This window comes from Salvelinus namaycush, unplaced genomic scaffold, assembly GCF_016432855.1.
Source record: "Salvelinus namaycush isolate Seneca unplaced genomic scaffold, SaNama_1.0 Scaffold902, whole genome shotgun sequence".
Classification (NCBI taxonomy): domain Eukaryota; kingdom Metazoa; phylum Chordata; class Actinopteri; order Salmoniformes; family Salmonidae; genus Salvelinus; species Salvelinus namaycush.
This window is the reverse complement of record NW_024061645.1, coordinates 76,635-97,711: the sequence shown is the minus strand read 5'-3', so window position 1 is coordinate 97,711 and position 21,077 is coordinate 76,635. Positions and strand designations below refer to the sequence as shown.

Here is a 21,077-nt window from a genome sequence, read left to right as displayed (position 1 = left end):
ACTGACACGGCCCGCTACCTAAACCTGCGGGCTCTCCTTCACTGCGGCCAACGTGAGTAAAACATTTAAACGTGTTAACCCTCGCAAGGCTGCAGGCCCAGACGGCATTCCCAGCCGCGTCCTCAGAGCATGCGCAGACCAGCTGGATGGTGTGTTTACGGACATATTCAATCAATCCTTATCCCAGTCTGCTGTTCCCACATCCTTCAAGAGGGCCACCATTGTTCCTGTTCCTAAGAAAGCTAAGGTAACTAACCTAAACGACTATCGCCCCGTAGCACTCACTTCCGTCATCATGAAGTGCCTTGAGAGACTAGTCAAGGACCATATCACCTCCACCCTACCTGACACCCTAGACCCACTCCAATTTGCTTACCGTCCCAATAGGTCCACAGACGACGCAATCGCAATCACACTGCACACTGCCCTAACCTATCTGGACAAGAGGAATACCTATGTAAGAATGCTGTTCATCGATTACAGCTCAGCATTTAACACCACAGTACCCTCCAAACTCGTCATCAAGCTCGAGACCCTGGGTCTCGACCCCGCCCTGTGCAACTAGGTCCTGGACTTCCTGATGGGCCGCCCCCAGGTGGTGAGGGTAGGAAACAACATCTCCACCCCGCTGATCCTCAACACTGGGGCCCCACAAGGGTTCTTTCTCGGCCCTCTCCTGTACTCCCTGTTCACTCATGATTGCGTGGCCATGCACGTCTCCATCTCAATCATCAAGTTTGCAGACGACACTACAGTGGTAGGCTTGATTACCAACAACGACAAGACGACCTACAGGGAAGAGGTGAGGGCCCTCCGAATGTGGTGTCAGGAAAATAACCTCACACTCAACGTCAACAAAACAAAGGAGATGATCGTGGACTTCAGGAAACAGCAGAGGGAGCAGCCCCCTATCCACATCGACGGGACAGTAGTGGAGAAGGTTGAAAGTTTTAAGTTCCTTGGCGTACACATCACGGACAAACGGAAATGGTCCACCCACACAGACAGCGTGGTGAAGAAGGCGCAACAGCGCCTCTTCAACCTCAGGAGGCTTAAGAAATTTGGCTTGTCACCGAAAACACTCACAAACTTTTACAGATGCACAATCGAGAGCATCCTGTCAGGCTGTATCACCGCCTGGTACGGCAACTGCTCCACCCACTACCGTAAGGCTCTCCAAAGGGTAGTGAGGTCTGCACAACACATCACCGGGGGCAAACTACCTGCCCTCCAGGACACCTACACCATCCGATGTCACAGGAAGGCCAAAAAGATCATCAATGACATCAACCACCCGAGCCACTGCCTGTTCACCCCGCTATCATCCAGAAGGCGAGGTCAGTACAGGTGCATCAAAGCAGGGACAGAGAGACTGAAAAACAGCTTCTATCTCAAGGCCATCAGACTGTTAAACAGCCATCACTAGCGCCTAGGTAAACATTGAGTGGCTGCTGCCAACATACTGACTCAAATCTCTAGCAACTTGAATAATTAAAAATTGGATGTAATAATAATAAATGTAATAAATGTATCACTAGCCACTTTAAACAATGCCACTTGCTGGCTGCAGATCCTGCTAGCTCGAGCTGGCACGTTGTTCCTCTTCAAGACATGGAGCCACTTCTTCAAAAGTTGTGGGTCCTTGGGTAGCCGATGGTAGTTTACATAGGGATTATTTTGGAGCCAAATCATACAACCTGGCGCTAAACAGTTCATGTGTGAATTACTACTTGTTGTTGCCATCTACATTGTCCGCACCGAACCTCACTCTCTTCAATTCACTCTCCAAGCGAACAGTAGCGGTGTGGTAATTGTGTTATTTGCTCTATAACCTCTTAGTTAATATGCCTTGCGACTGTGATATAGAGGCCTAAAGGCCGAGACAATACAAAGACACAGCCAGTTTAACCAGGTAGGCCAGTTGAGAACAAGTTCTCATTTACAACTGCGACCTGGCCAAGAAAAGCAAAGCCGTGCGACAAAAACAACAACACAGAGTTACACACGGGATAAAGAAACGTACAGTCAATAACACAGTAGAAAAATCTATATACAGTGTGTGCAAATGTAGTAAGATTAGGGAGGTAGGCAATAAATAGGCCATAGTGGCGAAATAATTACAATTTAGCATTAACACTGGAGTGATAGATGTGCAGATGATGATGATGTGCAAGTAGAGATACTGGGGTGCAAATGAGCAAAAATAAATAAAAATAACAATATGGGGATGAGGTAGTTGGGTGGGCTATTTACAGATGGGCTGTGTACAGTTACAGTGATTGGTAAGCTGCTCTGATAGCTGATTCTTAAAGTTAGTGAGGGAGATAAGAGTCTCCAGCTTCAGTGATTTCTGCAATTCGTTCCAGTCATTGGCAGCAGAGAACTGGAAGCAAAGGCGGCCAAAGGAGGTGTTGGCTTTGGGGATGACCAGTGAAATATACCCGCTGGAGCGCGTGCTACAGGTGGGTGTTGCTATGGTGACCAGTGAGCTGAGATAAGGTGGGGCTTTACCTAGCTGAGACTTATAGACGACCTGGAGCCAGTGGATACATTCAGCCTCTTGCGAATTGAAAGAACATTTATAATTTATGTTTTTTTATTTGTAATTTTTTGGGGGGGGAAGCCTGGCTTCCCTTGACATCCAAGAATACATGCCACTGTGTGCGAAAACCCAATACCACTGACAATTTGCTGAGTCCTGCCATTTGCGCCCTGGCTTCAGTCGTTACAGTGGCAATTTAAAATAGCACTGACCATAGCTGAATCTTTTATTTCAGCTCATGAAACATGGGACCAACACTTTACATATTGCGTTTATAATTTTGTTCAGTGTATTTTGTGAAATGTATTATGTAGATGAGGTTGTTTGACAGGGTCAGAGAGGTTGGACAGGAATGGGGAGTGGGTGGTATTTTGGGTGAGGGTGATTGGAGTGGTGAGGTTTGTAGGGAATTGTTATATTTTGACCGAAATTAAGGTTTAATTAAGAGAATATAGTGACAGGTTGTCACCGGCCTCACACTCCAGTACAGTAGGTGGTGCTGTATGCACCTGTCAGTTGGTTACGATCCACCAATAAAAACTCATAGACGAAGAACCATGGCTAGTTAAAGCCTACAAAAAGAAGCCATTACTATCGCTCTCTATAGCGCATTGAAGCCAAATCAAGTCGGTTAAAACGGTGTGTCATGGAGGCAATATGCCCAGTTTGAGCTACTCATGGAAGAAGGGACGTTGCAGGCTAGCTCAGTGCTGCATTCTCTCATTGAGTAACTCAAGTTGAAGGCACTGCAGGCTAAATTATCCTTCTGCGTGTGATTTTTGCCCACATCTGGTGATGGTCTTTTAAACATATTTTTATTTACACGACGAGTGACCAAGAAGAATGCAATTTTTCAAATGCTATAATAGGGGGATCCTGTTGTACCACGGCCGGCTTTGAACTTCCGTTGATTCAATGAGAGGGACAGTCGTTCTCCCCTGGATCTGGCTCCCTCAATCATACAAAATAACTAATCCACATCTCCTGCTGGTCATTATAATGTGGTTATAATAATGTGGTTCGAACTCGTTCGAATCTGACCGTCAAACAGGGAATGCACAATTTACAAAATCTATATTATTGAATGCCATTTTCTTCTGACTATCACTTTATAGTTGCAGTGTAGCCCAGAAGTTCAGGCTCTGTCCTCATTATATTCATTATATTCGCCTCCCTTTAATCACAAATGACATCTACAAACATGTGACCAGTCCAGAACAAACCGAGATCAAACTCCCTCTAGTTAATTCAAAGTGCGTCACGGAATCACGCAGTGCACAGGAGAGATCTAGTGCGCGCTATTATACCCGGGGATAAATAATCGTCAAAGTTCTATCGTATCATGGTGAAGATAGCATTCAACTCTGCTCTGGCGCAGAAAGCCCTGCAAGGGAAGGAGGCTGGGCTGGCCTCGGAGAAGGTACGTTTCTCTGTCTGGACATCAGCGGTCTGATGGCGCTGCAGCGGGACAGAAGAGGCCTTCCCCCGGCTACAGCACCACTCAGAGCCCGGGTAGACTAGTAGAATAGAATAGAAGCTAGAAGCACATGGCAGAATGAACCAGTATTTGTGCGTTAGAGGTCTCTAGAGCACAGCTACTGTGGTTCAATCGCTGCTTCTGAGTGGCGCAGCGGTCTAAGGCACTGCATCTCAGTGCTAGAGGCGTCACTACAGACCCTGGTTTGATTCCAGGCTGTATCACAACCGGCGGTGATTGGGAGGGCGGCGCACAATTGGCCCAGCATCGTTCGGGTTAGGGTTTGGGTCATTGTAAATAGGAATTTGTTCTTAACTGACTTGTCTAGTTAAATAAAAGTAGAATAGATGCGCAGCTCAGTTTGTTGTGAGATGCGCCATGATCTGGGACTGCCCATTTTAGAATGTTGATCTGGGACTGCCCATTTTAGAATGTTGATCTGGGACTGCCCATTTTAGAATGTTGATCTGGGACTGCCCATTTTAGAATGTTGATCTGGGACTGCCCATTTTAGAATGTTGATCTGGGACTGCCCATTTTAGAATGTTGATCTGGGACTGCCCATTTTAGAATGTTGATCTGGGACTGCCCATTCTAGAATGTTGATCTGGGACTGCCCATTCTAGAATGTTGATCTGGGACTGCCCATTTTAGAATGTTGATCTGCGACTGCCCATTTTAGAATGTTGATCTGGGACTGCCCATTCTAGAATGTTGATCTGGGACTGCCCATTCTAGAATGTTGATCTGGGACTGCCCATTCTAGAATGTTGATCTGGGACTGCCCATTTTAGAATGTTGATCTGGGACTGCCCATTTTAGAATGTTGATCTGGGACTGCCCATTTTAGAATGTTGATCTGGGACTGCCCATTTTAGAATGTTGATCTGGGACTGCCCATTTTAGAATGTTGATCTGGGACTGCCCATTTTAGAATGTTGATCTGGGACTGCCCATTTTAGAATGTTGATCTGGGACTGCCCATTTTAGAATGTTGATCTGGGACTGCCCATTCTAGAATGTTGATCTGGGACTGCCCATTCTAGAATGTTGATCTGGGACTGCCCATTTTAGAATGTTGATCTGCGACTGCCCATTTTAGAATGTTGATCTGGGACTGCCCATTCTAGAATGTTGATCTGGGACTGCCCATTCTAGAATGTTGATCTGGGACTGCCCATTCTAGAATGTTGATCTGGGACTGCCCATTTTAGAATGTTGATCTGGGACTGCCCATTTTAGAATGTTGATCTGGGACTGCCCATTTTAGAATGTTGATCTGGGACTGCCCATTTTAGAATGTTGATCTGGGACTGCCCATTTTAGAATGTTGATCTGGGACTGCCCATTTTAGAATGTTGATCTGGGACTGCCCATTTTAGAATGTTGATCTGGGACTGCCCATTTTAGAATGTTGATCTGGGACTGCCCATTCTAGAATGTTGATCTGGGACTGCCCATTCTAGAATGTTGATCTGGGACTGCCCATTCTAGAATGTTGATCTGGGACTGCCCATTCTAGAATGTTGATCTGGGACTGCCCATTCTAGAATGTTGATCTGGGACTGCCCATTCTAGAATGTTGATCTGGGACTGCCCATTCTAGAATGTCGATCTGGGACTGCCCATTCTAGAATGTTGATCTGGGACTGCCCATTCTAGAATGTTGATCTGGGACTGCCCATTCTAGAATGTTGATCTGGGACTGCCCATTCTAGAATGTTGATCTGGGACTGCCCATTCTAGAATGTTGATCTGGGACTGCCCATTCTAGAATGTTGACAGCTGTCAGTTATTGGTGAAATTTCCCGTCAGATTGCACATATTATGTTACTGCATTCAACATTGTTGCACAATTTGACACCGTTTTTTTTCTATATGAAACATTGTTGCACTGTACTGATTGAGACCCAATTGATGGGATTACATGTTGCTACATTTTCTGCCTGTGTGTGTGTGTGTGTGTGTGTGTGTCCAGGATCCTGAGGCAGCTGTGGGTGACCTTAGCAGCAGTAACCAAGGTGCTACAGGAAAATGTGTCCTCACTCTACTGGGACTAGCATTCATCCTGACTGGGGCTATAGTTGGGGCAGCCTGCCTCTACCGATACTACACACCCAAGGTACTGAATCCTTTGGATGGACCCTTGTGTATTTTTATCATGTTACCCCCTCTCTGGGGACCTTACATTTTGATTGGCTGAGTTGCACCCCTGCTGTTCTCCCTCTGTAGAGGCTGTACCACGGGGCCATGCAGTTCAGTGAGGTGTCCAGCGGGGCGGCGGTAGAGAGACAGCCCTACTATCTGCCCCGCGTCGAGGAGGAAGTAGAGATCTCTGACAACATGGCCACCATCAAGGTCCCACCCCCTCGCTTTGCCCAGGGAGACCCTGCATATATCCTGCACGACTTCCAAAAGGTACACACACACCTAGACACACACGGATTCCTGATTAATTTTGGATTTGACAAATCTGACGGAGTTTACAAAATCTTCAGATGCATATTTTAGGAATCACAGTTTTGATAGAAATATTCTTTAACGTCACAGGGTTACATAACATAATGTTTCTGTTTATATCCATTAACAGTGAAGTCACAGAGGGTTACATAACATCATGTTTATATCCATTAACAGTGAAGTCACAGAGGGCTACATAACATCATGTTTATATCCATTAACAGTGAAGTCACAGAGGGCTACATAACATCATGTTTATATCCATTAACAGTGAAGTCACAGAGGGCTACATAACATCATGTTTATATCCATTAACAGTGAAGTCACAGAGGGCTACATAACATCATGTTTATATCCATTAACAGTGAAGTCACAGAGGGTTACATAACATCATGTTTATATCCATTAACAGTGAAGTCACAGAGGGCTACATAACATCATGTTTATATCCATTAACAGTGAAGTCACAGAGGGCTACATAACATCATGTTTATATCCATTAACAGTGAAGTCACAGAGGGCTACATAACATCATGTTTATATCCATTAACAGTGAAGTCACAGAGGGCTACATAACATCATGTTTATATCCATTAACAGTGAAGTCACAGAGGGTTACATAACATCATGTTTATATCCATTAACAGTGAAGTCACAGAGGGCTACATAACATCATGTTTATATCCATTAACAGTGAAGTCACAGAGGGCTACTTAACATGTTTATATCCATTAACAGTGAAGTCACAGAGGGCTACATAACATCATGTTTATATCCATTAACAGTGAAGTCACAGAGAGTTACATAACATCATGTTTATATCCATTAACAGTGAAGTCACAGAGGGTTACATAACATCATGTTTATATCCATTATTAACAGTTTTTAGAGTGTTGAAAATGGAATGCTTTGTTCCGGACAAGGGCATTTCCAGGAATAGAGCCAACATGGAATTGAATTATATTGGAATTATTTAGAAAATTCCCAAAACACATTTTTTCCCTTAAATGTACATTTTAAGCTCAATTAATGCAGCAAAATCATTTTTTTTTCAACAATTAAAATAAAGGTTCCCTGCTGGACAATGATTGTCCTGAATTGAGGCTAAGAGAGACCTTTGCAGTTTTAAAGGTAATTTCCTATAATAAAAAAATTATTGCTTATGACGCATTTATATTCTGTCAAGGGAGTTAGGGGTTAGGGTTAGGGGTTAGGGTTAGGGTTAGAGTTAGGGTTAGGGTTAGAGTTAGGGTTAGGGGTTAGGGTTAGGGGTTAGGGGTTAGGGTTAGAGTTAGGGTTAGGGGTTAGGGTTAGAGTTAGGGTTAGGGGTTAGAGTTAGGGTTAGAGTTAGGGTTAGGGGTTAGGGTTAGGGTTAGAGTTAGGGTTAGGGGTTAGGGTTAGGGTTAGGTTAGGGTTAGAGTTAGGGTTAGGGTTGCTGTCACAACCTCTGGGGTGACAGCAACCCAAAACGGGAGCTGCGGGTGTGTGTGCTACACTAGTGACGGACACACGCTCACACACGGACACACAAACATACGGCCTAAATACAACTACACAAACATTCCATTACATGACAACTGGCTGTTATGTTGTTGTAATGCATGATGGCAGACATAAGCGAGAGTTTTCTGACATAGTTCTGGTGTGTGTAGAAGCTGACGGCATATCTGGACCTGACTCTGAGGACATGTTTTGTGATTCCCCTGAACACTTCAGTGGTTCTGCCTCCTCAAGACCTCATGGACCTCTTCATGCAGTTAATGGTGAGAACAAACCTTTAGCTCAGCAGGCTAACACAGTCTCATGGTGAGAACAGACCTGAGACTGTGAGTAGAGGGGCGGAGGAGTAGAGGGGCGGAGGAGTAGAGGGGCGGAGGAGTAGAGGGGCGGAGGAGCGGAGGGGCGGAGGAGCGGAGGGGCGGAGGAGCGGAGGAGCGGAGGAGCGGAGGAGCGGAGGAGCGGAGGAGCGGAGGAACGGAGGAGCGGAGGAGCGGAGGAGCGGAGGAGCGGAGGGGCGGAGGAGCAGAGGGGCGGAGGAGCAGAGGGGCGGAGGAGTAGAGGGGCGGAGGAGTAGAGGGGCGGAGGAGTAGAGGGGCGGAGGAGTAGGGGGGTAGAGAACATATTGTTGTTGGGTAGTTGTCTGCTAAAGTATCAGATTAATGATTCACTATGTTTGTGTGTGTAGTCGGGGTCGTTCCGTAGCTACCTGGTGCAGGAGGACCTGGTCGTGACGGAGCGTGTTGATGATGTCACAGAGATGGGCTTCTATATCCGCCGGCTGTGTGAGGGCAAGGACACCTACAGGATGCAGCGCCGCAGTGACCTAACAGGTGGGTGTGTGTCTGTTATGGGGGTGGGTGTGTGTGTTACAATTGTCTGTGTGTGTTGAAAGCGTGTGTGTGTGTTGAAAGCTTGTGTGTGTAGGGCTGTCCCCAATTGATTGGTCGACCGAGAGTCGTCTGTTCTTTTGGCCAATTGATTGGTTGACATTTTCCATATACAGTATAGACTAGAGGTCGACCGATTATGATTTTTCAACGCTGGTACCGATTATTGGAGGACCGAAAAAGCCGATACCGATTAATCGGCTGATTTAAAAATATATATATATTTATTTATTTGTAATAATGACAATTACAACAATACTGAGTGAACACTTATTTTAACTTAATATAATACATCAATAAAATCAATTTAGCATCAAATAAATAATGAAACATGTTCAATTTGGTTTAAATAATGCAAAAACAAAGTGTTGGAGAAGAAAGTAAAAGTGCAATATGTGCCATGTAAGAAAGCTAACGTTTCAGTTCCTTGCTCAGAACATGAGAACATATGAAAGCTGGTGGTTCCTTTTAACATGAGTCTTCAATATTCCCAGGTAAGAAGTTTTAGGTTGTAGTTATTATAGGAATTATAGGACTATTTCTCTCTATACCATTTGTATTTCATATACCTTTGACTATTGGATGTTCTTATAGGCACTTTAGTATTGCCAGTGTAACAGTATAGCTTCCATCCCTCTCCTCGCTCCTACCTGGGCTCGAACCAGGAACACATCGACAACAGCCACCCTCGAAGCAGCGTTACCCATGCAGAGCAGGGGGAACAACTACTCCAAGTCTCAGAGCGAGTGACGTTTGAAACGCTATTAGCGCGCGCTAACTAGCTAGCCATTTCACATCGGTTACATCAGCCTAATCTCGGGAGTTTATAGGCTTGAAGTCATAAACAGCAGAGCTGCTGGCAAAACGCACGAAAGTGCTGTTTGAATGAATGCTTGCGAGCCTGCTGGTGCCTACCATCGCTCAGTCAGACTGCTCTATCAAATCATAGACTTAATTATAACATAATAACACACAGAAATACGAGCCTTAGGTCATTAATATGGTCGAATCCGGAAACTATCATCTCGAAAACAAGACGTTTATTCTTTCAGTGAAATACGGAACCGTTCCGTATTTTATCTAACGGGTGGCATCCATCAGTCTAAATATTCCTGTTACATTGCACAACCTTCAATGTGATGTCATAATTACGTACAATTCTGGCAAATTAGTTCGCAACGAGCCAGGCGGCCCAAACTGTTGCATATACCCTGACTCTGCGTGCAATGAACGCAAGAGAAGTGACACAATTTCACCTGGTTAATATTGCCTGCTAACCTGGATTTCTTTTAGCTAAATATGCAGGTTTAAAAATATATACTTCTTTGTATTGATTTTAAGAAAGGCATTGATGTTTATGGTTAGGTACCTTTTTCGCGAATGCGCACCGCATCGATTATATGCAACGCAGGACACGCTAGATAACTACACATGGTTGATGATATTACTAGTTTAATTAGTGATTATGATTGATTGATTGTTTTTTATAAGATAAGTTTAATGCTAGTTAGCAACTTACCTTGGCTTCTTACTGCATTCGCGTAACAGGCTGGCTCCTCGTGGAGTGCAATGAGTGGCAGGTGGTTAGAGCGTTGGACTAGTTATACTATACTATACCTCTAGTATAGACTCGTCCTATGTGTTTTAGTCAAGTACAGTATTGACTTGTCCTATGTGTTTTAGTCAAGTACAGTATATCAATCAAATGTATTTATAAAGCCCTTCTTACATCAGCTGATATCTCAAAGTGCTGTACAGAAACCCAGCCTAAAACCCCAAACAGCAAGCAATGCAGGTGTAGAAGCACGGTGGCTAGGAATAACTCCTTAGAAAGGCCAAAACCTAGGAAGAAACCTAGAGGGGAACCAGGCTCTGAGGGGTGGCCAGTCCCCTTCTGGCTGTGCCGGATGGAGATTATAACAGAACATGGCCAAGATGTTTATAGATGACCTGCAGGGTCAGATAATAATAATCACAGTAGTTGTAGAGGGTGCAACAGGTCAGCACCTCAGGAGTAAATGTCAGTTGGCCTTTCATAGCCGATCATTCAGTTAGAGACAGCAGGTGCGGTAGAGAGAGAGTCGAAAACAACAGCACGTCCGGGACAGGTAGCACATCCGGTGAACAGGTCAGGGTTCCATTACTGCAGGCAGAACAGTTGAAACTGGAGCAGCAGCACGGCCAGGTGGACTGGGGACAGCAAGGAGTCATCAGGCCAGGTAGTCCTGAGGCATGTTCCTAGGGCTCAGGTCTCAGAGAGAAGAGATTAAGAGGGAGAGCATACATACTTAAATTCACACAGGACACCGGATGAGACAGAAGAAATACTCCAGATATAACAGACTGACCCTAGCCCCCCGACACAAACTATTGCAGCATAAATACTGGAGGCTGAGAGAGGAGGGGTCCGGAGACACCGTGGCCCTGTCCTACGATACCCCCGGACAGGGCCAAACAGGCAGGACATAACTCCACCCACTTTGCTAAAGCACAGCCCCCACACCACTAGAGGGATATCTCCAACCACCAACTTACCACCCTGAGATAAGGCTGAGTATAGCCCACGAAGATCTCCCCCACGGCACGAACCCAAGGGGGCCACCAACCCGGACAGGAAGATCACGTCAGTGACTCAAGTGACGCACCCCTCCCAGGGACGGCATGGAAGAGAACCAGTAAGCCAGTAACTCAACCCCTGTAATAGGATTAGAGGCAGAGAATCCCAGTGGAGAGAGGGGAACCAGCCAGGCAGAGACTGGTGGTTCGTTGCTCCAGAGCCTTTCCGTTCACCTTCACACTCCTGGGCCAGACTACACTCAATCATAGGACCTACTGAAGAGATGAGTCTTCAATAAAGACTTAAAGGTTGAGACCGAGTCTGCGTCTCTCACATGGGTAGGCAGACCATTCCATATAAATGGAGCTCTATAGCAGAAAGCCCTGCCTCTGGCTGTTTGCTTAGAAATTCTAGGGACAATTAGGAGGCCTGCGTCTTGTGACCGTAGCGTACGTGTAGGTATGTACGGCAGGACCAACTCGGAAAGATAGGTAGGAGCAAGCCCATGTAACGCTTTATAGGTTAACAGTAAAACCTTGAAATCAGCCCTTGCCTTAACAGGAAGCCAGTGTAGGGAAGCTAGCACTGGAGTAATATGATCAAATTTCTTGGTTCTAGTCAGGATTCTAGCAGCCGTATTTAGCACTAGCTGAAGTTTATGTAGTGCTTTATCCGGGTAGCCGGAGAGTACAGCATTGCAGTAGTCTAACCATAGAAGTAACAAAAGCATGGATTAATTTTTCTGCATCATTTTTGGACATAAAATTTCTGATTTTTGCAATGTTACGAAGATGGAAAAAAGCTGTCCTTGAAATATTCTTGATATGTTCGTCAAAAGAGAGACCAGAGTAACGCCTAGGTCCTTCAGTTTTATTTGAGATGACTGTACAACCATCAAGATTAATTGTCAGATCCAACAGAATATCTCTTTGTTTCTTGGGACCTAGAACTAACACCTCTGTTTTGTCAGAGTTTAAAAGTAAAACATTTGCCGCCATCCACTTCCTTATGTCTGAAACACAGGCTTCCAGGGAGGGTGATTTTTGGTCTTCACCATGTTTTATTGAAATGTACAGCTGTGTATTGTCCGCATAGCAGTGAGGTAAAATATACAGTGAAAACAATAGTGGTCCTAAAACGGAACCTTGAGGAACACCGACATTTACAGTTGATTTGTCAGAAGACAAACCATCCACAGAGACAAACTGATATCTTTCCGACAGATATGATCTGAATCAGGCCAGAACTTGTCCTTGTAGACCAATTTGGGTTTCCAATCTCTCCAAAAGAATGTGGTGATCCATGGTGGTCCATGGACTAATCCATTATCTGAGTGGACTAATCCATTGTCTGAGTGGACTAATCCATGGACTAATCCATTATCTGAGTGGACTAATCCATTGTCTGAGTGGACTAATCCATGGACTAATCCATTATCTGAGTGGACTAATCCATTGTCTGAGTGGACTAATCCATTGTCTGAGTGGACTAATCAATGGACAAATCCATTATCTGAGTGGACTAATCCATTGTCTGAGTGGACTAATCCATTGTCTGAGTGGACTAATCCATTGTCTGAGTGGTCTGATTCGTGCCTGTCTGAGTGGACTGATTCGTGCCTGTCTGAGTGGACTGATTCGTGCCTGTCTGAGTGGACTGATTCGTGCCTGTCTGAGTGGACTGATTCGTGCCTGTCTGAGTGGACTGATTCGTGCCTGTCTGAGTGGACTGATTCGTGCCTGTCTGAGTGGACTGATTCGTGCCTGTCTGAGTGGACTGATTCGTGCCTGTCTGAGTGGACTGATTCGTGCCTGTCTGAGTGGACTGATCCGTGCCTGTCTGAGTGGACTGATCCGTGCCTGTCTGAGTGGACTGATTCGTGCCTGTCTGAGTGGTCTGATTCGTGCCTGTCTGAGTGGTCTGATTCGTGCCTGTCTGAGTGGTCTGATTCGTGCCTGTCTGAGTGGTCTGATTCGTGCCTGTCTGAGTGGACTGATTCGTGCCTGTCTGAGTGGACTGATTCGTGCCTGTCTGAGTGGACTGATTCGTGCCTGTCTGAGTGGACTGATCCGTGCCTGTCTGAGTGGACTGATTCGTGCCTGTCTGAGTGGACTGATTCGTGCCTGTCTGAGTGGACTGATTCGTGCCTGTCTGAGTAGACTGATTCGTGCCTGTCTGAGTGGACTAATCCATTGTCTGAGTGGACTAATCCATTATCGAGGCCGTGGGGATGGCACAGTCCATCACTCTAAGACGTGCTACTGAAATTGTACATGATTAAGACAATGGTGCAACACTAATAAAAATATGATCTTATAACATGCGATTTCTCCCACGTTTGATAGAGGTCGCCGTCTGTGGTTCTGAAACATCGGTGTCTAATTGGCGCCCTTTGCTAGACCATGTTGCTGTTGACAACAATGCACGGGAGGCAGCAGCTCGAGTCAGGAGATGAGAAAACAGCCCTTGTCTTAATTGTCTTAGAAAAGTGAGGAGAAACCAACATAATTAGGTCTATAATCAACAGCCTGTTAAATGCCTGGCGTTATACATCATCCATATACAGGATTCAGAAAGGATTCTGACCCCTTGACCTTTTCCACATTTTGTTACGTTACATCCTTATTCTAAAATGGATTAAATATTTTTTTCCCTCATCAATCTACACACAATACCCCATAATGACAAAGTGAAAACAGTTTTCTTAAAAAAAAAAAATATTAAACTGATATCACATTTCCATAACATCAGTAAAGGGTCTGAATACTTAAGGTCAGACTGAGGTTTTGAAGTCAGTGTAGACTAAGATACTGACGTTACATTAGACTGAGGTTTTGAAGTCAGTGTAGACTAATACTGAAGTTACATCAGACTGAGGTTTTGAAGTCAGTGTAGACTAAGATACTGACGTTACATCAGACTGAGGTTTTGAAGTCAGTGTAGACTAAGATACTGACGTTACATTAGACTGAGGTTTTGAAGTCAGTGTAGACTAATATACTGACGTTACATCAGACTGAGGTTTTGAAGTCAGTGTAGACTAATACTGACGTTACATCAGACTGAGGTTTTGAAGTCAGTGTAGACTAAGATACTGACGTTACATCAGACTGAGGTTTTGAAGTCAGTGTAGACTAAGATACTGACGTTACATTAGACTGAGGTTTTGAAGTCAGTGTAGACTAATATACTGACGTTACATCAGACTGAGGTTTTGAAGTCAGTGTAGACTAATACTGACGTTACATCAGACTGAGGTTTTGAAGTCAGTGTAGACTAAGATACTGACGTTACATCAGACTGAGGTTTTGAAGTCAGTGTAGACTAATACTGACGTTACATCAGACTGAGGTTTTGAAGTCAGTGTAGACTAATACTGAAGTTACATCAGACTGAGGTTTTGAAGTCAGTGTAGACTAAGATACTGACGTTACATCAGACTGAGGTTTTGAAGTCAGTGTAGACTAATATACTGACGTTACATCAGACTGAGGTTTTGAAGTCAGTGTAGACTAATACTGACGTTACATCAGACTGAGGTTTTGAAGTCAGTGTAGACTAAGATACTGACGTTACATCAGACTGAGGTTTTGAAGTCAGTGTAGACTAATACTGACGTTACATCAGACTGAGGTTTTGAAGTCAGTGTAGACTAATATACTGACGTTACATCAGACTGAGGTTTTGAAGTCAGTGTAGACTAATACTGACGTTACATCAGACTGAGGTTTTGAAGTCAGTGTAGACTAAGATACTGACGTTACATCAGACTGAGGTTTTGAAGTCAGTGTAGACTAAGATACTGACGTTACATCAGACTGAGGTTTTGAAGTCAGTGTAGACTAAGATACTGACGTTACATTAGACTGAGGTTTTGAAGTCAGTGTAGACTAATATACTGACGTTACATCAGACTGAGGTTTTGAAGTCAGTGTAGACTAATACTGACGTTACATCAGACTGAGGTTTTGAAGTCAGTGTAGACTAAGATACTGACGTTACATCAGACTGAGGTTTTGAAGTCAGTGTAGACTAAGATACTGACGTTACATCAGACTGAGGTTTTGAAGTCAGTGTAGACTAAGATACTGACGTTACATCAGACTGAGGTTTTGAAGTCAGTGTAGACTAATACTGAAGTTACATCAGACTGAGGTTTTGAAGTCAGTGTAGACTAAGATACTGACGTTACATCAGACTGAGGTTTTGAAGTCAGTGTAGACTAAGATACTGACGTTACATTAGACTGAGGTTTTGAAGTCAGTGTAGACTAATATACTGACGTTACATCAGACTGAGGTTTTGAAGTCAGTGTAGACTAATACTGACGTTACATCAGACTGAGGTTTTGAAGTCAGTGTAGACTAAGATACTGACGTTACATCAGACTGAGGTTTTGAAGTCAGTGTAGACTAATACTGACGTTACATCAGACTGAGGTTTTGAAGTCAGTGTAGACTAATATACTGACGTTACATCAGACTGAGGTTTTGAAGTCAGTGTAGACTAATACTGACGTTACATCAGACTGAGGTTTTGAAGTCAGTGTAGACTAAGATACTGACGTTACATCAGACTGAGGTTTTGAAGTCAGTGTAGACTAAGATACTGACGTTACATCAGACTGAGGTTTTGAAGTCAGTGTAGACTAAGATACTGACGTTACATTAGACTGAGGTTTTGAAGTCAGTGTAGACTAATATACTGACGTTACATCAGACTGAGGTTTTGAAGTCAGTGTAGACTAAGATACTGACGTTACATCAGACTGAGGTTTTGAAGTCAGTGTAGACTAATACTGACGTTACATCAGACTGAGGTTTTGAAGTCAGTGTAGACTAATACTGACGTTACATCAGACTGAGGTTTTGAAGTCAGTGTAGACTAAGATACTGACGTTACATCAGACTGAGGTTTTGAAGTCAGTGTAGACTAATACTGACGTTACATCAGACTGAGGTTTTGAAGTCAGTGTAGACTAAGATACTGACGTTACATCAGACTGAGGTTTTGAAGTCAGTGTAGACTAATACTGACGTTACATCAGACTGAGGTTTTGAAGTCAGTGTAGACTAATATACTGACGTTACATCAGACTGAGGTTTTGAAGTCAGTGTAGACTAAGATACTGACGTTACATTAGACTGAGGTTTTGAAGTCAGTGTAGACTAATACTGAAGTTACATCAGACTGAGGTTTTGAAGTCAGTGTAGACTAAGATACTGACGTTACATCAGACTGAGGTTTTGAAGTCAGTGTAGACTAAGATACTGACGTTACATTAGACTGAGGTTTTGAAGTCAGTGTAGACTAATATACTGACGTTACATCAGACTGAGGTTTTGAAGTCAGTGTAGACTAATACTGACGTTACATCAGACTGAGGTTTTGAAGTCAGTGTAGACTAAGATACTGACGTTACATCAGACTGAGGTTTTGAAGTCAGTGTAGACTAATACTGACGTTACATCAGACTGAGGTTTTGAAGTCAGTGTAGACTAATATACTGACGTTACATCAGACTGAGGTTTTGAAGTCAGTGTAGACTAAGATACTGACGTTACATCAGACTGAGGTTTTGAAGTCAGTGTAGACTAATACTGACGTTACATCAGACTGAGGTTTTGAAGTCAGTGTAGACTAAGATACTGACGTTACATCAGACTGAGGTTTTGAAGTCAGTGTAGACTAAGATACTGACGTTACATCAGACTGAGGTTTTGAAGTCAGTGTAGACTAAGATACTGACGTTACATTAGACTGAGGTTTTGAAGTCAGTGTAGACTAATATACTGACGTTACATCAGACTGAGGTTTTGAAGTCAGTGTAGACTAATACTGACGTTACATCAGACTGAGGTTTTGAAGTCAGTGTAGACTAAGATACTGACGTTACATCAGACTGAGGTTTTGAAGTCAGTGTAGACTAATACTGACGTTACATCAGACTGAGGTTTTGAAGTCAGTGTAGACTAATATACTGACGTTACATCAGACTGAGGTTTTGAAGTCAGTGTAGACTAATACTGACGTTACATCAGACTGAGGTTTTGAAGTCAGTGTAGACTAAGATACTGACGTTACATCAGACTGAGGTTTTGAAGTCAGTGTAGACTAATACTGACGTTACATCAGACTGAGGTTTTGAAGTCAGTGTAGACTAAGATACTGACGTTACATCAGACTGAGGTTTTGAAGTCAGTGTAGACTAATACTGACGTTACATCAGACTGAGGTTTTGAAGTCAGTGTAGACTAATACTGAAGTTACATCAGACTGAGGTTTTGAAGTCAGTGTAGACTAAGATACTGACGTTACATCAGACTGAGGTTTTGAAGTCAGTGTAGACTAAGATACTGACGTTACATCAGACTGAGGTTTTGAAGTCAGTGTAGACTAAGATACTGACGTTACATCAGACTGAGGTTTTGAAGTCAGTGTAGACTAAGATACTGACGTTACATCAGACTGAGGTTTTGAAGTCAGTGTAGACTAAGATACTGACGTTACATCAGACTGAGGTTTTGAAGTCAGTGTAGACTAAGATACTGACGTTACATCAGACTGAGGTTTTGAAGTCAGTGTAGACTAAGATACTGACGTTACATCAGACTGAGGTAAGCTGTAGTTTTATGACGATAACAACAGCAACAACAGGAAACCACAGCTAATGTGACAGTTTGACATTTCTCTCCACCTACACCAACCAGAACGTTGACAGACATAGTGCATTCGGAAAGTATTCAGACCCCTTGACTTTTTCCGCATTTATTACGTTACAGCCTTGTTCTAAAATGGATGACATTTTCCCCCCTCATCAATCTACACACAATACCCCGTAATGACAAAGCAAAACAGGTTTTTAGAAATTTTTGAAAATATATACAAAAACTGGATATATCACATTTACATAAGTATTCAGACCCTTTACTCAGTACTTTGTTGAAGCACCTTTGGCAGCGATTAAAGCCTCAAGTCTTCTTGGGTATGACGTTACAAGCTTGGCACCTGTATTTGGGGAGTTTCTCCCATTCTTCTCTGCAGATCCCTTCAGGCTCTGTCAGGTTGGTCGGGGAGCGTCACTGCACAGCTATTTTCAGGTTTCTCCAGAGATGTTCGATCAGGTTCAAGTCCGAGCTCAGGCTGGGCCCCTCAAGGACATTCAGAGTCTTGTCCCGAAGCCACTCCTGCGTTATCTTGGCTGTGTGCTTAGGGTTGTTGTCCTGTTGGAAGGTGAACCTTCACCCCAGTCTGAGGTCCTGAGAGATCTGGAGAAGGTTTTCATCAAGGATCTCTCTGTACTTTGCTCTGTTCATCTTTCCCTCGATCCTGACTAGACTCCCAGTCCCCGCCGCTGATAAACATCCCCACAGCATGATGCTGCCACCACCATGCTTCACAGTAGGGATGGTGCCAGGTTTCCTCCAGACGTGACGCTTGGCATTCAGGCCAAAGAGTTCAATCTTGGTTTCATCAGACCAGAGATTCTTGTTCCTCATGGTCAGAGTCCTTTTAGGTGCCTTTTGGCAAACTGCAAGCGGGCTGTCATGTGCCTTTTACTGAGGAGTGGCTTCTGTCTGGCCACTCTACTACAAAGGCCTGATTGGTGGAGTGCTGCAGAGATGGTTGTCCTTCTGGAAGGTTCTCCCATCTCCACAGGTTTTTGCTCGGACATATACTGTCAACTGTGGGACCTTATATAGACAGGTGTGTACCTTTCCAAATCATGTCCAATCAATTGAATTTATCACAGGTGGACACCAATCAAGTTGTAGAAACATGATAATTAATGGAAAGAGGATGCATCTGAGCTCAATTTTGAGTCCCATAGCAAAGGGTCTGAATACTTATGTGTTAAAGGCTTGTGTGTGTAGATTGTTGTTGTACTTGGACCTGTTCTTGTTGGGTCTAATCTCTCGCTCTCCTCTCTATCCTCTCTCTCGCTCTTCTCTCTATCCTCTCTATCCTCTCTCTCGCTCTTCTCTCTATCCTCTCTCTCGCTCTTCTCTCTATCCTCTCTCTCGCTCTCTCCTCTCTATTCTCTCTCTCGCTCTATCCTCTCTATCCTCTCTTGCTCTATCCTCTCTATTCTCTCTATCCTCTCTCGCTCTATCCTCTCTATTCTCTCTATCCTCTATTCTCTCTATCCTCTATTCTCTCTATCCTTTATTCTCTCTATCATCTCTATTCTCTCTATCCTCTCTCGCGTTCTATTCTCATGCTCTATTCTCTTCTCTTCGCTCTCTATTCTCTCTCTCCCACTCTCTATTCTCTCTCTATTCTCTCTTCCGCTCTCTATTCTCTCTCTCCCACTCTCTCTATTCTCTATTTCCTCTCTCTGTCTCTCTCTAGGAGGAGGGATTCATAAGCGTTCGGTAGAGGAGTGTTTCACCATCCGTCACTTTGAGAACACCTTCGTCACCGAGACCAAGATCTGCAAGGCCTAATGGGAGAACACCCGCACACATGGAGTGAGGGAGAGAGAGGCGTAGAGGGAGAGAGAGGCGTAGAGGGAGAGAGAGGCGTAGAGGGAGAGAGAGGCGTAGAGGGAGAGAGAGGCGTAGAGGGAGAGAGAGGCGTAGAGGGAGAGAGAGGCGTAGAGGGAGAGAGAGGCGTAGAGGGAGAGAGAGGCGTAGAGGGAGAGAGAGGCGTAGAGGGAGAGAGAGGCGTAGAGGGAGAGAGGCCGGGCACATAAAGAGAGAGGGAGAAAGATGGATAGCGGTATAAGGAGGGAGTGAATGTGGTAGTAAAGATAATTTTATATGAAACCCTAGATGTAATGTTTCCCTGCTTCCCTGCATCCCACTGTAGACTTACAATGATCTGTTTTGCTTCTATGATTAACCCCTCCACTCTGTCACCATTAACCTCTACCATCTGACCCCTGTCTACAGAGCCAAACCCATCCTCAGCTAGTCCATAACCTGGTTGTGCTAGCTGACCTCTTCTGGCCTGATGACTGTTAGGCTGCATTCACACAGGGAGACCAATTCTGATCTATTTTCACTAATCAGATCAGCTCTGGAAAAGATCTGATGTCAAAAGACCTGATGTGATTTGTTAAAAGACAAATTAGTGGAAAAAATATCAGAATTGGGCTGCTTGTGTGAACACAGCCTTAGAGGTCTGACGCTGTTTCTCCATTTCCTGATGACACCTAGTGGTTACCATGTATACCACAACATGTCTGAACCATGTCCAGTATGTTACCCTGCTGTAGGTGACTAACCTCTGACCTAGAGCTGGCCTCCTGCCTCCAACTGACAAGGCCCGGCCCTAACCCCAAGCCTGGGACCTAGAGATGGCCTCCTGCCTCCTAGTGACAAGGCCTGGCCCTAACCCCAAGCCTGGGACCTAGAGGTCTACCCTGACTCGACCCTATCCCCGACAGACTCGACCCTATCCCCGACAGACTCGACCCTATCCCCGACAGACTCGACCCTAACCCCGACAGACTCGACCCTATCCCCGACAGACTCGACCCTATCCCCGACAGACTCGACCCTAACCCCGACAGACTCGACCCTATCCCCGGCAGACTCGACCCTAACCCCGGCAGACTCGACCCTATCCCCGGCAGACTCGACCCTAACCCCGGCAGACTCGAACCTATCCCCGACAGACTCGACCCTAACCCCGACAGACTCGACCCTA

General features: G+C 44.5%; 1 protein-coding gene across 1 annotated transcript; it reads left to right on the top strand.

The window, feature by feature from the left end:
• The first annotated feature begins 3,756 nt into the window (after positions 1-3,756).
• LOC120043410 (integral membrane protein 2A-like) lies at positions 3,757-19,987 on the top strand. Its single transcript, XM_038987992.1, has 6 exons — positions 3,757-3,962; positions 5,998-6,141; positions 6,252-6,437; positions 8,132-8,242; positions 8,665-8,809; positions 19,776-19,987. The coding sequence occupies exons 1-6, from the start codon at positions 3,885-3,887 to the stop codon at positions 19,868-19,870; spliced, it is 759 nt and encodes a 252-aa protein (XP_038843920.1). The 5' UTR covers positions 3,757-3,884; the 3' UTR covers positions 19,871-19,987.
• The last annotated feature ends 1,090 nt before the right edge of the window (positions 19,988-21,077 follow it).

Excerpts from the sequence above, each read along its gene's own strand:
- LOC120043410 (XM_038987992.1), top strand. The coding sequence starts at position 3,885 with ATGGTGAAGATAGCATTCAACTCTGCTCTGGCGCAGAAAGCCCTGCAA. Across the intron at positions 8,243-8,664 it reads ACCTCTTCATGCAGTTAATG|TCGGGGTCGTTCCGTAGCTA; the intron begins GTGAGAACAAAC and ends TTGTGTGTGTAG. Across the intron at positions 8,810-19,775 it reads GCGCCGCAGTGACCTAACAG|GAGGAGGGATTCATAAGCGT; the intron begins GTGGGTGTGTGT and ends GTCTCTCTCTAG.